The sequence below is a fragment of the Rhinoraja longicauda genome, chromosome 25, assembly GCF_053455715.1.
Source record: "Rhinoraja longicauda isolate Sanriku21f chromosome 25, sRhiLon1.1, whole genome shotgun sequence".
NCBI lineage: Eukaryota > Metazoa > Chordata > Chondrichthyes > Rajiformes > Arhynchobatidae > Rhinoraja > Rhinoraja longicauda.
The window spans coordinates 13,044,413-13,062,897 of NC_135977.1; the positions used below are offsets into that span (position 1 = coordinate 13,044,413).

General features: G+C 40.8%; 1 protein-coding gene across 1 annotated transcript in view; it reads right to left on the bottom strand.

Moving 5' to 3' along the window:
• Positions 1-17,854, bottom strand: part of gcn1 (GCN1 activator of EIF2AK4) — an 86,006-nt gene extending 68,152 nt beyond the window's left edge. The window contains exons 1-12 of the mRNA XM_078421264.1: positions 17,774-17,854; positions 12,566-12,668; positions 11,803-11,866; positions 9,069-9,200; positions 8,405-8,513; positions 7,298-7,396; positions 6,449-6,583; positions 4,921-4,989; positions 4,483-4,591; positions 2,931-3,005; positions 2,006-2,134; positions 380-430 (exon numbers count right to left, since the gene is read on the bottom strand). Coding sequence (XP_078277390.1) covers positions 380-430; positions 2,006-2,134; positions 2,931-3,005; positions 4,483-4,591; positions 4,921-4,989; positions 6,449-6,583; positions 7,298-7,396; positions 8,405-8,513; positions 9,069-9,200; positions 11,803-11,866; positions 12,566-12,668; positions 17,774-17,791 — 1,093 coding nt within the window. The 5' untranslated portion in view covers positions 17,792-17,854. The remainder of the gene's footprint in view (positions 1-379; positions 431-2,005; positions 2,135-2,930; positions 3,006-4,482; positions 4,592-4,920; positions 4,990-6,448; positions 6,584-7,297; positions 7,397-8,404; positions 8,514-9,068; positions 9,201-11,802; positions 11,867-12,565; positions 12,669-17,773) is intronic.
• Positions 17,855-18,485: the final 631 nt, after the last annotated feature.

Genomic DNA, 18,485 nt, shown 5'->3' on the forward strand with positions numbered 1-18,485 from the left:
AACTCAAGCAAACATTAGTGCTAACCAGTTGAAGATGCAGAATTTGAGAAGGAGCTCATTGCTCAATTGTGGTAAGAACCATTGGAAGCTTTAAGGTCGTGTATTAGGCGACTGTTACATCACCACAGCCCAAAACAATCAATGTTTATGCAATGCAGAATGATTGAGGTTAGGTAAAGGCAGCCAAGTGGCTTTCGTCACTTTGACAATCAAAGTTTGACATAGAGGCAACAATCTTCATTTACCTCGGAGCATCAAGCACAATCTAATTCATCAAACGCCTCCACATAAGCATCAATTTTCTTCGAGAACAACAGCCTCTGTCATTTATAGATCTACGTTTTGTTTTATTTAAAATGAAGAGCATTAAATCACCAACCTGATAACACACTTATCTTCTGAGCCACAGCAGTCAGTTTGCCTTCAGAACCTGGATAGAAACAAATGATGGTGAAATTAATAGTTCTCATCCAACATCAAAAAGCAGTGACATTAATAAATAACCATGCATTCAGTTTTTGCATCCCTTTGTCATTTCATGGTACTTCATAATCATGAAATACCATTACGATCTAGTCATTGCAGCAATGAAATGAACAGCTAGCAAATAGATGCAAGATCCCACTAAATTAAATGTGACAATTTAAGAATTCGTCTGCAGCTGCCACGCAGCACTTTGGACCCTAAAGACAAAGGAACTGCAGATGCTGGATTACAAAAAAAGACAACGTCCTGGCGTAACTCAGTGGGTCAGACAGCATCTCTGGAGAAAATGGATAGGCAACTTTTCATATCAGGACTCTTCTTCAGACTGATTGCAGTGGGGGGAGAAAGCTGGAAGAGTGGTTGGGGTAGGACAAAGCCTGGCAAGTGATAGATGGATACAAGTGTAGGGAAGTGGAGGGAAGGAGGGTAATTGGCAGATGGTTGGACAGAGGCCAGAGATGAAAAGCCAAAAGGTAGCAAGATAAGGAGATAAGGAAAGAGGAGGCATGAAATGTGAACCCAGAAGAAGGAATATATGTACATAATAAACTTTATTGTAGCACCGTACAAATATCTTGTGAAAAATTAATTCAGTACACCCACTGGTTCCCCTTTATCCACGCAGAGTACTTTTCAAAGGACTCCAATAAGATGGTCAACCACTTTTTACTTATTACAAGAATGCAAAAAATATGAAAATCCTAAAGTTTTCTAAATGCCATGTTATAACAAATATTGGAAAAACTTTGCACCTCCAAATAACACCAAGGTAACTTTTACAAACATTAGAGGGTGCAATAGAGACTTCTCTAGTTAGAACTTGTATCACAGTTACAAAAGTTTTGTGTTTCTTTCCATGCTAGCCAATTACAGATTTATCTTCTCGTCACCGTAGGATTTTTATTGAAGTGATGGAAATGGGACTCCATTGACAAACTTACACAAGATCCACAGGGACACAATGGACAAAAGAGAGCAATCTGTGCTAATTTTCTGGAATTATTTTACCTGCAAATTCCCACTGCCACAGTTTGAGTATAAGCATAAGATTCTTTGAGAGAAAATGTATGTGTTGGGACTATTATTACTGCTGGAAAGATTGTATAATTTGTGATAATGGAGAGTAATTATACGGATTGTAAAAGTAAAAAACAAATTATGGTGACACAAAGGAAAATACTGAGATTGGGATGGTGGACAGATTGGGCAAAGGCACCATATTTTTTTTATGTAGAATAAAACTTGGGCAGGTAGTATGTGGACATATTAGAGACTAGATAATGTGGGATCTTAGATTTTGGGTTAGTGCTGGTGGATAGGTATTAAAAAGAATCAAGGAAGTTTTAAGCTGATAAGAAAAGGAAATGAACAATTAGAAAATGAAGATAGCGGGCACGAGAAATTAAGGAAAAAAGTTGGGAGACCTCTCCAAAAAAAGTACTAAGAGAAACAGGCCTGGTGTGGGGTATGCAAAGGCGGATGCAGAGGGGTGTTCTGGATTTGTCCAAAGGGGTATTACCTCCAAGAATGGCAAAGAGATGCCTGACGAGAGATTCAGCAGCAGCCGGATCACTGCATTGGTGGGTCAGGTTGCGTAGAGCTATCACAGCCTCATCCATCAGTTGAGGATTGTTAGACTTCAACTGGCCTAGGGAAAGGAAAGAAAATGGCAACATTGGATAGTTAAATTCTAGAGTTATAGAGTCATGAAGTCCAACTTGTACACACCGGCCAACATGTCCCAGCTACACAAGTCCCACCTGCCAGCATTTGGTCCATATCCCTCCAAATCTGCCCTATCCATGTACCTGTCCAACTGTTTCTTAAATGTTGGGATAGTCTCTGCCTCAACTACCTCCTCTGGCAGCTTGTTCCATACATCCACCACCCTTTATGTGAAAAAGCTACCCCTCAGATTCCTAATAAATCTTTTCCGCTTCACCTTAAACCTATGTCCTCTGGTCCTCAATTCACCTACTCTGGGCAAGAGACTCTGTGCATATACCCGATCTATTCCTCTCATGATCTTATACACCGCAACAAGATCACACCTCATCCTCCTGCACTCCAAGGAATAGAGTCCAGCCTACTCAACCTCAGCCTATAGCTCAGACCTCTAGTCCTGGCAACATCCTCATAAACCTTCTCTGTAGCCTTTCCAGCTTGACAACATCTTTCCTATAACACAGTGCCCAGAACTGAACATAATACTCTAAATTGCCATGCATTAATTCATTACATCAAAATCAAAATACAAAAGAAGAGCAATTACTTTGCTGAATCAATTAATTTACTTTTGATTTAAGGTTTAACTGGGTCATAATTCAGAGACATGGTCCATAAATCTCAGATGTCCTTAATGGACTGATGGTACAAGTTGTTAAATCTATACAAATTATCTATTAAAAAAGACTATTCATTATATAGTCCTGTATCACACTTACTTGCCAGGCCTTTGGCAATATCCACTGCATACTGGCTTAGATCAAGGGTGACTGATGATAGTAGATAGGAGATAGCTGTAAACAATGAAGTCAGAAAATGATTATCATTCACCCGTACGAATGAGAAGAAATTCAGTACATCACAATGTTAAAAAATAATTTTAGAATATTTAGCTGAGTGGAAATATATAAAGATGTGTGGATAGAACACCTTTTAATAGCACACATCATTCTAAGTGTTTTATAGTTAATAACATACTTAATAAAACAGAGTCATGATCAGAGCATAGGAAACACAGCACCTCCTTCTGTACAGCAGCCCTTGGGAACTGCACTGGAGTGTTGTGATAGATTCCATGAGTGGAACTTGAACCTACAACCTTGAGTCTGGTCAAAAGAGTCCACAAAAGATTCTGCAACCTCATTACAAATAATATTAACACCAAGGTCTCAATCGGACTCTTGATCTATGTCAACTAATAACAGCAAAGAACGGTAAGCGTCAGTACTGCGGGCTATCAAGATGCATTTGAGTACAGCAAAGATGACCCAAATCAACTTTTAATGAACTTTAGTTCTCCTGCTGCCAACCTGTACACTGTATATGAAAATATAATCAGGATCAGCCACGAGCAAAGCACAAACTACGAGACTAACTCAGCACCATTGTATTCATGTATAGTATTATCTTATTTGACTGGATAACATGCAAATAAAAGCTTTCAACTGTGTCTTGGTTTGCGAGTTAGAAGGGTCCTGACCTGAACTGTCTCCTATCCATGTTCTCCAGAAATGCAGCCTGACTCGCGGACATTCCAGCACTTTGTGTTTTACTCAAGATTGCAGCATCTTCAATTCCTTGCCTCTCCAGGGTCAGTCATGGTATTCATTACAATTCAACAGCTTGGTATTAGCTAATTATTGTTGCAGTGAAAAACCTGTTTGCATGCTATCCAATAAAATCAGATAATACTACACACGAATACAATCAAACCCAACAAGGTCAACAAGTACGGCAAAGAGAAAAATACCAGAGTACAGAATATAGTTTTTCAGCATTGTAGTATAACAGTTCCAGTGGAAAAATTGTAATGTCCACAATGAGGTAGGTTGGAAAATCTGGATTGTACCCTAGCTGATCAAAGGGCCATTCTGAAGTGCAATAACAGTAGGGAAGAAGCTGTTCCAGAGTCTAGTGGTACATGCTCTCAAGATTTTGTATCTTCTGCCCAGCGGAAGAGGGGAGAAGAAGGATTGACCAGGGTGGAAAATGGCCTTGATTGTGTTGGTATGTTTCCCGAGGCAGCGTGAAGTGTAGATGGAATCAATGGTGAGGAATCTAGTCTGTGTGATGGACTGGGCGACATCCATAAGTCTATGAAATAACAACTCTTTGCAAGCTTGACAACTGTATTGCCTGAGCTGACAACTTAAGCAATGCAGCAGATGACTGACTGCACCCAGGGAGCAAACTGTAGTTCGACAAATAAATCGAATAAGCAAATGAAAGTACAATGCATTTGCACTACAGACTAGTGTGCACTTTACTTACTCTCAATTACATTTTCAGGGCTGCGCAAAATAGACTTATGCACCGTGGGGAGCAGGGAATCCTTGAACTCTTGATGGGACACATGGCGAAGTAGAGGCCCACAGCATTCCTGCAAATAAAAACTCACCATAAGCTAAACAGCAAGTCCTGATTGTACGAAATAATGCAATGTAAAGCATTTGTTCATGCAGTTACAGTTCTGCATATAAAGCAAAGCAAGACTGAATAACTTGGAATCCAATCTATTCACCAATTAATTCATTGAAGTCTTTGCAATAAAGGAAAAAAACATGTTTTATTTCACCACTCTTCATTAAACATGTCAGTATCCACAATACTTCTCTGAACATATGCTCAAAGTTGCTGAGAAACAGTGTAGTCATTTTATTTTGCCTTTTTTTATAACAACATTATGAATGCCAGAAAAAAAATCCTCACCAGAAGGTATTTTGGAGGTTTTATCTTGCTCAAGAGGACTGTCTTCACATAGAGCTCCAAAATGCCATTCTGCAAAACAATCAAAATAATTCATCAGGCCATTCTTCAAGAGAATCTGAACAATATATTTGATTGCTTCTTTTGACAACAAATCTCTGAAAATAGTACAAGATCAACATTTGTCACCACTGCACTGCCTTAGCAATAAGCTTAAGATCCCACAAAGCAAAAAGTGCCACCAAAAGGATATATTGGTCTTGGAAAAGGGTGCAGAAGAAATGTTTCCCTGTTCAGGAGTCCAGAACAAGGTGAATTAACCTTCAAATTAGCGGCAAACCAGTCAGGAGTGAAAACAAGTACTACTTCATAGAATGATGTGTGAGATTTCTGTACCTTCACTCCAAGAATCTATAAAGTCCAAGGGAAGAAGATGGAACATTCAAAGCATCAATATTTCTATGATAGGTAGCAGTATTCAGAGTTATGGAAATAAGCGGGATGCCTTTAATAAAAATAATCTTGATCTGATTGATTGGTGGCTTGTACAACCATAATTATCCTTATTTTTCTACATAGCTAATCCCGCCCTTTCAAATCCTACTTTGTTGAGTCACTTCTGTCCACGGAGATTCTAAAATGAAATTAGAGCTTTTCATAGAATCATATACCACGATGGAAGCCAAATAGGCCATCATATTTGAGCCAGCTCCTCAATGTCATTCCAATTCATCGTTCTCTTAAGTGAAAGCCCTACGAGTTTCTTCCCTTAAAGTACCTAACAATTCCTTTTTTAAAGTATTGTTGATCCCATTTCGACTTTCCACTCTGGGAGTGCAAACCAGAACTTAAATCATGGTGAATAAAAACAAAAGTTTCCAAATATTTTAAATCCATGTTCTCCGGATACTGACGACACTGTTGCCAATGGAACTGTTGCTCTTTATTTACTCTGTTAAAACCTTAACTGTCTCTGTTCCATGGTTAAGTGGACATTACTTAACTACTCCAAGATCTTGACATAATTCCTGAAGTGTGATAAACAAAGTTAAATAATAGTCCATCTGTTAGCCTAACCAAGGATTTAAAGATCTAGTGTAACTGCCTTGATTTCATGGTCTAAAATTAATAACCCCTTAAAATTTTTAATCAACTTTCTCTGCCACCTACAGGTTTCTGTACCATCTTCAAGCATGCCTGCCCCTTTTACAATTACAGTATTCAGTTATCTAGCTTCTTCTCATATATTCTTCTGATGTGCATCACCTTTTATGCAGTACATTAAATTTCACCTCATTTTTCCAATCTCAGCTTTTTACTTCTTCACTGTTTCATTATAAATAAGTTTTCAAATTTGTCATGTATACCCATTGAAAAGTAGCAGCTCGTCAGTATAAAAAGTAGCAGTCCTTCAGTAAGAAAATCATGATTAGGGATAAGCAAGTCGAGGGATAGTAGCTCCTTAAAGCCAAACTGTCAACTGGTTCCCAAAATTGCAAAGTCAAGTGCCCCTTATGGCTGGGTTACATACCTTATGTTTGTTGATGGTTGCAATGTCTTTCTCGTCTGTACAGTACTGAACCAGTACTCCCAGCATAGGTAAATGTAATTGGTTTTGTTCTAGGCTCACAGTTGTTGCCAGATATTGCTGTGCGAGCTCAGAGTTCTACGTGAAAGTAGATGAAGCAAAATTTAAGACAAAGTGGTTCCTCCTTTAGTAATGACAATAGACAATAGGTGCAGGAGTAGGCCATTTGGCCCTTCAAGCCAGCAACGCCAATCACCGTGATCATGGCTGATCATCCACAATCAGTACCATGATTGACAAGTTGCATGATGCTCAAGAACAATATCTGCACAAAAAGATTAAACCATGTTTCTTACATAATATTGCAAAACATTGAGACAATCTGTGGTCAAATTTACAATTCTTCTATTTTTCCAACTGAAAACCATTGCATTGAAACTTCCCACTTCATGTATTTATTAACATCTATCCCCATTGCTACAATCATAGGAAGGAAGAATGTAGTAAACATTTACAGCACCCTCAAATAAGCAAGTCTGATCAGCTTGAGTCTTTACAATGTATCATTGTGACATCTCAGCAATTTAGCAAATGTGATCAGGAGCATAGCATTTAAACAGTGCCTAGAGTTATCAGCTTATGGAAAAGTAGTACTAGATATCACATATCCAAATACTGCCACACAGAAAATAGTCACATGGCCTTTGGTTCCTTATCCTCCACTTTCTCAGCCATCCTTTCATCCATTTTGCAGCAGCATATCTCTACCACCTCACTGCAAAACAACAATACAACATCATGGCCCAGGGAAAGTTCCATCCTATAGACCCTGGAAATTCTCCTCTTTCTTACCTCTTTCCATAGATGCCTGAACTTTTTGAGAACTCCATTCACTGTGTGCTTGTTCCCACCGCCCAGGACCTCTGCTAAAAGCAGGCACTGCACCTCGACCTGTCAAAAAGCACAGCACACAGCAATTTGGCAAAGCCAAATATATAATGCCCTTTGAATTTCAAAACTTATAACTCACAACACCGGCAGATTTTAGTGCATTTCATTAATAAAATAAATCTTATCACAATTTGGGTACTTTAACATGGAGGGAAAGAAAACTGCAGATGCAGGAAATCAAAAATAAAATTAAACTGCACAGCATCGGAGAGGAGACAAAGAGTCAAGGATCCTCATTAGAAATGAGGCAAGGACCCTCATTAGAAATGTAAAGGTGAGAAACCGTGTGTTTAAGTTGTAGAGATGGGGAGAGGTGGAAAGAACAGAGAGATTACCTGACCAAAGTTGTCAAGGTAATAAATTAATTAAAAACTGGCATCTGTGAGGAGAGATGGGTAAAGAGTGGTTATCTGAAATGGATGAATTCAATATTAAGTCTCGAGGACTGGAATGGAAGATGAGGTGCTGCTCCTCAAACGTATATTGAGAATTGTCGAAGCAAATGTAGGAGTCCTCAGAGTGGTAATGGGATGGGGAATTAAAGTGACAGGTGACTAGAAGTTCTGGGTCAGCTCTGCAAACCAAATGGAGCTGTTCTACAATGGGTGACCCATTTCAAGCAATCATCCATTCCCTCCTCCCTCCCTCCCTCCCTCCCCCCCCCCCCCACCTCATTCTCTTCATAGATGTGGCCTTGCCCCTTGTTTTAATTTGATTCTTTTTTTTTCCATCTAAAATTGTTGTATTTAATTGTGGGTTTTGCTGTTCTGCAAACTTTTTATTCCAGTACTACCCCAAAGGTGAAGTGAGCAACAAAGTGAGCAATATTAAATTACTACATGTCCTATTTTACTTACCCAGACCTAGTTACTTTCTTACAAGCAAAACGTGTAACAGTCCCATAAGCGTCACTTCTATGACAGACTCTTTTAGACATTTAACCCAGACCATTGTTTGTCTCAGTCCCCACACAGAAACAGCAATAATTTTACTTTCCCATCTACTCACCATCTTTTTCCACATCTCTGTTGCTTGTTTCTCGGGTGCCTTGAAGACTGTCTTGACCAACAATAATGTCCAATTGAGAGCAAGGGATGCTGCTGACGCATTGCTCTTACTGTGATAGAGAGCGAGAGTTCAGGAGTCAGTTACATTAAAGTGTCTCACCTTCAAGTATTTGTGTAAACTTGCAATTGCTCAAAGAGATTGAAACCCATTTAACCCCTGCACTGTGGGGAAAATATCATCCATGCTTTCAACAATCCTACCCCCACACCCGTAGGCATTCAAGATTCTATTCTATTATTTCAAATTTTCGGATCTGTTTCTTTGGTCCCCGAGGCAAAATAATGTTCCCATTACTTCTGCTCTGAAGACTAGCAGTAAGATGACTAAACTGGGAAAGATTACTATATCCCATCACCTTCCTGATAGATGTCAGGGATATCCCAGTTTCAGTAAAAGTATGCCGAAGCACCCAAAGAACAGATAACCACAAACATAGGCATTTAGAGCTTAGGCTATCCTTTCAGACAATAATGCCTAAATAAGTTGTCAATATCCTACCACTGCCCCAGTAAAGTGTTTGACAAACATAAACCATTGAGCTTAGATCCAAGCAACTGGACTTGGCGTCACATCCAAGTTTAATGTCTTTGTTGTGCTTTCAAACCTTGGATGTCCATTCTTGCAGGTGATTCCTGTCGACTGCAGACACTGCACCAGGTGTTTTGTCGTCGTCTCAGGATGACTTTCAGCCAGCTGCTCAATAACTGCCCGAAGAGCTCTTTGGGACGTTGTATCTCTGCCAAATAATAAGAATGATTTTCACCGTGTCTTGATATAAGTGATAATAATAAACTAATACCAAATTCTTGATAATTGCAGTACCACTAAGCACACCAACACCCCTACTCTCTCAGGAGATTAGGTATATTTGGCACATCTCTAACAGCTCTTACCAGTTTCTATTGATGCAGTGCAGAAAGCACCCTATTAGGATGCATCGCAACTTGATTTGGCAACAGCTCCGCCCAAGTCCGCAAGAAATTGCAGAGTTGTGGACGCAGCCCAGTCCATCACACAAATCAGCCTCTCCTCAATGCCTCAGAAAAACACCCAACATAATCAAGGACCACTTACACTCTGGCCATTCCCGCTTCTCGCCTCTCCTATCGAACAGAAGTTACACATACTTGAAAGAATGTACCACCAGATGCAGACTCCTCTTCCTCACTGTTATCACACTACTGAATAGACTTCTCATAAGCCAAGAGTGTAGCCCAATCTCAAAACCTACCACATTGTGGCCATCACACAATTTGTATCTGCCCTTTCTCTGGAGTTGTAGCACCATAACGCTGTAGTACTACATTCTATACACTGGGACAATAATCACCTCTGCCATTACTTATATTTGACTGTTATCAGTTTGGGTTTGAACATCTTTTTGTATTAAGTTGCTAAAAGCCCCAACTGATAAAAGTGGCGAGGGAAACAAGATATCTGAAACTGAAATGAACCCAATAAGCAACTGTTCCTCAACTTAACCCTAACCAGAGTGAGGGATTGTGACATTAACAATGGAAGGACCAAGAAGGAAATGTAAATTAAAGTGAAATAAAGAGAGAAAATGCTGGAAAAATGCAGTGGTCAGGCAACAGTTGTGGAGAAACATTAAAGGGAAAACAAGTTTCAAGGTACATGGAATGGTGCAAGGCACGGCTGAAGTAACAAAAGGAAAAATCTATTAAGAGATGGAGGACTGGAGAAATTAAATTGACAAAATGAATGAAAATGTATGTGGTTTGATTAGCAACTTTACAGGCGACACAAAAATGGCTGTGGATAATGAGGAAGGTTGTCAAAGGATACAACAGGTAAGTTGGAAATTTAGCAGAGAAGGATGAGGGGGAATCTTATTGAAACATATAAGATAATTAGGGGATTGGACACATTAGAGGCAGGAAACATGTTCCCAATGGTGGGGAGTCCAGAACAAGGGGCCACAGTTTAAGAATAAGGGGTAGGCCATTTAGAACGGAGATGAGAAATAACTTTTTCAGTCAGAGAGTGGTGAAGGTGTGGAATTCTCTGCCTCAGAAGGCAGTGGAGGCCAGTTCGTTGGATGCTTTCAAGAGAGAGCTGGATAGAGCTCTTAAGGATAGCGGAGTGAGGGGGTATGGGGAGAAGGCAGGAACGGGGTACTGATTGAGAGTGATCAGCCATGATTGCATTGAATGGCGGTGCTGGCTCGAAAAGCTGAATGGCCTACTCCTGCACCTATTGTCTATTGTAACAGATGGACATTAATCTAGACAAATATGAGGTGCTGCATTTTGGGAATTCAACTATAAAAGGAAAGTTACGCAGTCAATGAAAAGGACCTTGAGGAGCATTGAGGTTCAGAGGGATCAAACGGTACAAGTGCATAGCTACCCAAAATGGCAACACAAATGGAAAGGGTGGTGAACAAGGCGCACAGCATGCTCAGCTTCATCGGTCAGACCATTGGCTTTCAAGGTTGCAAAGTCATGTAGTAGCAGTAACATCTTTGGTTAGGGCACATTTGGAGTCTTTTGTGCACGGCTGGTCGCCACATTACAAGAAGAATGTGGAAGCATTGGAGAGGGTGCAGAAGCAATTCACCACCATGCTGCCTATACTGGATGGAGTACATTTACAAGAGGAGGTTGGACAAATTTGGTAGACACAAAATGCTAGAGTAACTCAGCGGGGCAGGCAGCATCTCAGGAGAGAAGGAATGGGTGACGTTTCGGGTTGATACCCTTCTTCAATTTGGATTGTTTTCTCTGGAGCATCCGATGCAACAGGTATATATAATAGTATATAATATTATTAGAGGCACTGAAATATAATATAATATAATATTATTAGAGGCACTGAAATGATAGATAGTTTTACTAGTGCATAAATGTCAAAAACTAGACAATAGTTTTATGGTGAGAATGGGCAAAATTTAAAGGAGATGCTTGGGGCAAATTTTGTTTTTTAAATAAACAGTGGGTGGTGAGTACCTTTTACCAGGGATGATGGTGGAGGCAGATATGATAGTGGCATTTAAGACACTTTTGGATAGCCACATGGATATGTTGGAGAGATAAGGATTATATGCGGGCTGATAAGAGTTAGTCTTGGCATCATGCTCAGCACAGACTTTGAGCTTAAGAGCTTGTTCCTGTGCTATATTCCATGTTCTCACCCAAAGATAGAAATAGGTACCTTCAGTTGGATTGCAGCATTATAAAATACCCAAGAAAAACTGTATCAAGAGAAACTATAAAATAAAACCAATAGCAATCTCAGATTTAGTGACATACAGCAGCTGCTGCTATAGCAGTTACACATGTGAATACATCATTTAAGCCAAAACCTCTGTAACCAACCTATAACGATGAAGTGTTAAGCAGAAAAGTTTGCACAGGCCTTTCACAGCACCATCAGGCAGATCTGAAAGGACAAAAAAGATCAGTAACAAACTGCATCTGGTTTATGGACTCCCCACTAGAATTGCCTTCACCTATATCAATAAACTCATACGTTTCTACATCAAATGTACTACTTGGACTCATGATGCTTGCTTTCTGTCACCTTATAACAGTCTTGCTGTCATAAAAAAGAACATCCGTCATTGCACTCTAACCTGTTGATTTAACCACTGTCTCATTCCACTGTTTCTGTATTGGAGATTGTTCTCCAATATATATCCTTTTGCAGTTTACTTTATCGTGCATCCTTTTGCAGTTTACTTTATCTTACTGGCTACAATGGTACCTCACTTATTTCACAGGATCCGCACTGAAAGACATCATTGTACCCTTACCTGGAGAGAATGCATCACTAACTGCGTGATCAGTCTAGAGACCAACACCAATCCAGCAATAAACACCCAAGGCTCCGTGTGGAGGGGCTGCAACTGCTCAGTATAGAGCTGGGAGGCTCAGTGTTGCATCCTGGCCAGCAGATAAATTGCAGTCATGGGACTGGTACACCTGCCCCATGTGTGGGCAGTCTACTCAAATCCTACTGTCTCTCCAACAAGGCATTTATGTATACAATTTCAAATTAGGATCTACACTTCACCCAAATAAAAATAACACGTGTCTGTTTGCGGACCCCAGGAGAAGATGTGGTTCAGCAATTACCTACCTTTTCCATTGACACCACTCCCCAAATCAGAGAGTATCTGCTGCCTCTCTTTTACACTGGCGGTAGTGACTCTTGCAGCAAACCTCCTAAGAGTGTCTGAAACCTGAAAATTAATCACACAGTTCTCATTTTGTAATCTCTTAAACAATGTTTTAATGGAGCAACTTCTAGGTCCTTTCATAACGAAAGCACTTGAAGGAAACGTGCTATTTTATGAACAGCGAGTACATTTTTAAATGCAGTTGCTCATGCTATAATTACTAAACAATTTATCCTTGAACAAAGACCTACAATTTTCATTGTTTTCACAGTTGGAGACCAATCATCTCATCATACCTGCACCAGCTATATCTTTTTCAATCATTCCCACTTCCCTTCTCATTGCCAAAAGCCAGTAATTTTCTTCCCTTCAGGTCGTTACATTTCCTACAACTGTTTTTTTACCATAATTCAGCCAGAATTTCAGGTCATAATTCATTGTGCAAAAGAAAACAAATATTTTCCAATAATAATGGTTCAGTTTGCTTTAGTTTAACGATACATGATGGTCCACGGCAACTATTGATTACCCATTCACACAAGTTTTACGTTATCTCACTGTCCCATCCACTCCCTATACATTAAGGGCAATTATACAGAGATAAATTAACCTACAAACCAAGACGTCTTTGAGATGTGGGAGCAAACCGGAGCACTCAGAGAAAACCCCGCAGTCACAGGGAGAATTTCAAGAGGGATTCTATACAAAAACAGGGATGTAATGCTGGCTGGTAAGGCCCTATTTGGAATATTGTGAGCAATTTTGGGCACCATATCTGAGGATGTGCTGGTTCTGGAGAAGGTCCAGAGAAGGTTTAGAAGAATGATTCCAGGAATGAGTAGGTTAACCTATGATGAGCGTTTGTCGGCACTGGGCCTGTACTCGCTGGAGTTTAGAAGAAACATACAGCATAGTGAAAGGTTTGGATATAGTGGATGTGGAGAGAATGTTTCCACTAGTGGGACAGTCTAGGTCTAGCAGTCATAGCCTCAGAATTAAAGGATGTTCTATCTGGATGGAGATGAGGAGAAATTTCTTTAGCCAGAGGGTGGTGAATTTGTGGAATTCTTTGCCACAGAAGGCTGTAGAGGCCAAGTCAGTGGATATCTTTAAGGCAGAGAGATAGATTTTTGATTAGTACAGGTTTCAGAGGTTATGGGGAGAAGGCAGAAGAATGGGGTTAGGAAGGAGAGATAGACCTGTCATGATTGAATGGCAGAGCAGACTTGGCAATGGGTGCTGTAAGTGGCAGGGGAGGTGGCACGAGCAGCTGTCGGTAGTTCAGTTATAACCCAAATCGATTATGAAGAGGTCCATTACAACGAGGGTTTACTGTACATTATGTCAGTTTTACCACAGTGACCACTGAATTGACATGCCATGGTCCTCTGTTAAACAATGTAACATACTTCCTTCAGTATTTTTAGCTTGCAGCAACAAAATTGACTTGAATATCCTGCAGGGGAAATTCCTTTTTTATTGTGAGCCTGAAACACACTAGCCCCTAATTCCCTTTTTGCCATTGACACAATTGTTTTTGCAGCATTTCCCATACCACAAGGTTTCTTAGGAATGCAACTACTGCGTTAGGGTAGCACTAATTGTATATTATTAGTATGACACAGTTATACATTTCAATCTTTTAACCCACTTAGTCGCACCCATTCTTTTCTCTCTCTGCTGCTTCACACTTCTTTTAAAACAACACCTCACTTTTCCATCCAACACTAGTCAGAAGTAGCCCATAGTGGCCAATTGCAAATTATGTTTTGAGAAAAGCTTATTACGGTCCCAGAATTGGCTTGAGAAAGCAAAAGAAAGGAAAATGGTAACATCAATAAGTGCTTCATTCCATGTGTTCATCCCTTCTTTCTTGAATCTGCAAATGACATGTTAGCTCCATTTTTATTAAAAGAATGGGAGGAAGATCAAGATAAATAGAGCTAAGTCACAGATGTCCCATGGTCTGACAGAAGAGCAGAACAGACTCGAGGGGTTAACTTTTCTCCTGTTCTAAAGTCATCTATTAAAGTGTTATTACAACAATGAACAAATTGAATTTAGCATTACCAAATGGGTCAAGGCCTGATGTTGGTCTGAATGAATAAGTTTATTGGCCAAGTACGTGCATATACAAAGAATGTGCCTTGGTGCTCCGCTCACAAATGACAACACATACAGTTAACAATTAAGAACAAAGCATAAACACATCAAAAAAATAAGGATACAACATTACAGTCTAAACATGTGGGTAAAAATAAACCAGAGCAAAAAAGAGACTACAGACTTTGGTTATTGAGTAGCACTGCTACTCGTGGGGAAAAAAGCTGTTTTTATGTCTGGCTGTGGCTGCTTTAACAGTCCGGAATCACCTTCCAGAGGGAACTGCTTCAAAGATTTTGTTGCCAAGGTGAGAGGGGTCAGAGATGATCTTGCCCGCTCGCTTCCTGGCCCTTGCAGTGTACAGTTCATCAATGGGGTGAACGTTGCAGCCAACGAACAATCCGTTGCAGCCTCTGGATGTCGTGCTTGGTGGCTGAACTAAACCAGACCATGATGGAGAAGGCGAGGACGGACTAAATGATAGCAGTATAGAATTGGACCATCATTGCCTGTGGCAGATTGTGTTTCCTCCGTGGCCGCAGGAAGTACATCCTCTGTTGGGCCTTTTCGACTGTGAAGTCGATGGTGGCCCCCCATTTAAGGTCCCTGGAGATGATGGTTCCAAGGAACTTAAATGACTCCACAGATGTGCCTGTGGTGTTGTTGATGGTGAGTGGGGGGAGGGGAGGGGGAGCTCTTCGAAAGTCTACAATTAGTTCCACTGTCTTAAGAGCATTGAGCTCCAGGTTGTTGCGATGGCACCAGGACGCCAGCTATGTCACTTCCCGTCTGTAGGCAGATTCCTCCCCATCCTGGAACAATCCAATCAGGGTTGTCATCCGCAAATTTGAGGAGCTTGACAGAGGAGTCCGTGGAGGTGCAGTCATTGTTGTAAAGAGAGTAAAAGAGAGGGGAGAGTACGCAGCCTTGTGGTGCTCCTATGCGGAGGGTCTGTGGGTCCGAGATGTGCTTTCCCAGCCTCACATGCTGCTTCCTATCTGCCAGGATAGGATCCACTGACTCAAACTAAATATTCATAAATCAGCACCAATTCCAACCATTAGGAATCCCCCAAACCTCCATAAATTGCACCTTTCCTTTTCCAGAATCATGTTGTTCTCTCATGATATTCCAATGAAAGATAGGGAATTAAATTTACGTACATCTTAACTGAAACTATGGAGTGTTGAGTCAATATTGCTGAATACAATATTTTTCCTATTAAAAGTTACAGAAATAATAATTTAGCAATATTTGAAAATGTGAATTATACACAATTCAAACGGAATCCTTTAAAAGCCCAATTGGATAAAACAATAATAGAGGTGATTAATAAATGCCATAGGCTGACCCAGCAGCAGAAGCAAAAGCGTTGGAGTGTACTGACTCAGGGCAGAGGAAGGAGGAAAAGAAGGTACACCACAGTTCACTTCTAATCTATTATTGGAAGTGAATATTTACCACATATCAACCCTTCCCAGGATCGGCATATACTTTAGCCTCACCCACACTGAATAATCATTTGGATGATATATGAAGAAATTGATGGCAGTGAACCCAAGAGACCTCCAAGAGAAGCAGAAAATAAAGGGACAAAGTGTACTTCCAACAGTAATTTTTTGGCACTATTCCATTTACCTTCCAAACTCCAACTTTCATTTGTTACATACAATCAAGTAGAGATGGCCAAACTCTGACTTAACCTTAAGGCACAAACACCCTTCGTGAAACCAAATCTTCAGCTTTATCAAAAAGACTAAAATGTCCTTCAGTGTAACAAGAAACCACATAACAAATAGATAAATCAATGTATTCTCAAGAGGACTGTGTTCTACCAATCTCACAAACAGCACACACTCTACAATTTACAGAAGGGTTAACTGGATTAGAGGGTATGAGTTACAAGCAGAGTTTGGACAAACTTGGATTGTTTTCTCTGGAGCATCAATCAGATTGATACATATAAATTTATGAGAGGGAGAGACAGGAGCATCAGAACCTTTTTTTTCCCTCCAAGGTGGATAAATGTCAGACTAGATGGCATAGCTCTCTGGTGAGAGGGGCAACATTTAACGGATGTGAAGGGCAAGTTTTGTTTTTTTCCCAGAGAGTGGTAGGTGACGCAGATACAATAGTGGCTTTTAATCAGCTTTTAAATAAGGCACATGGATGTGTAGGGAATGGAGGAACATGGATCACATCCAAGTAGAGGAATTTAATCTACCCTGCAATCATGTTTGGCACACATTGCAGGCCAAAGGGCATGTTCTGTGTTGTACTATTCCATGTTGTATGTTCATAGTGGGTACATCCACTAAAGCTTAAACAGGGACTGGGATTTACCATGTGAACAAAAATAAAGATTGTCTGAATTCAGTCTGAAGAAAGGTCTCGACCCGAAACGTCGCCCATTCCTTCTCTCCTGAGATGCTGCCTGACCTGCTGAGTTACTCCAGCATTTTGTGAATAAATACCTTCGATTTGTACCAGCAGTTATTTTCTTATAAAATAAAGATTGTTATCTGCTCATTTTTAGTTTCAACTCATCCTGAGTGTCTCAGCATCTATTTTCACATCCTTGACCAGCATGTACCGTTTTCTCCATTATCATTTCTCTTCACTCTATCGATACATTTTATGTGTGTGCGTGTCCCTCTCTCTCTCTCTCACACACACACTCTCTCGGATCTGCAGAGTACATGTCACAGCTTTCCTCTGCCCCACTCCACCCCATCACTCAATCAATGCATTAAACTACCTGACTACGATCTCCTGCCAATCTTTCTCAGCCAAGAAATCACCCTGGACCCTGTGGGTTCACGTTCAATAGATTCAGCCACTCAGTCTTGGAGATTTTGGCCCGTCGCCCCAACCCAAGTCTCTCTCAGGCCCATTCCCCAACTGTGTACGTCTCGCTCACGCCCCCTCCCCCAACCCGCCGGGTTACACCCTCTCTCTCGCTCATCCGTCTCTCAACCCCTTTGCTAACTCAGCCCCTCGCCTTGCGCCAGACCGGTCACCAGTCCGAAGGTGATCAATTCAACTTTACTGCTGCCAGCACAGACCTGCGTGTCCGTCGCCATTTTCCACTACACGCCGGAAGAGAACGAAGATACCTTCCGGGTTGCCTTTGAGCCCGACAGGGGGGGCGCTGGTGAGGGGAGGAACGGTTGCTAGGAGCGGTGGTCGCCTGGCAACAGCCCAGCCCTTCATCACCAGCATCAGCACCGGGCTGACAGGCACTGGTCTGAACAAACTGCAAAGAAAAGCTAATTGTAGGTTTGGAAATGAAGGATTCAATGTCCATACCATTGGGTTGTAAGTTTCTCAAGCGGCCGAGTCCATGCCAACCATCGATCACCTGCTTGCACTCGGTCTATGTTATCCAACTTTCCTATCCATTGCCCTTTCCTCACCTATACACTGGGGATAATTTTAGAGAGGCCAATTAAGGATACATTCTCAGTCTCCTACTGCACTCCCTACACACATTACTATACAGACAAATTTGGTTCTAATTCCATAGATGACATTACTGTGGTGGGTCAAATTATAAACAATGATAAGGTGGAGTTCAGGAAGAAGGTAGAGAATTTAGTTTCATGGTGTCAGGACAATAACCTTTCCCTCAGTGTCAGCAAGATGAAGGACCTTGTTATTGACTTCATTGTTATGGAGCAGTACTTGTTCCAATCATCAAGCAGGAAGTGGAAATGGTTGCAAGCTTCAAGTTTCTTGGCATTAATATTAACAATGATCTGTCATGGACCAACCACA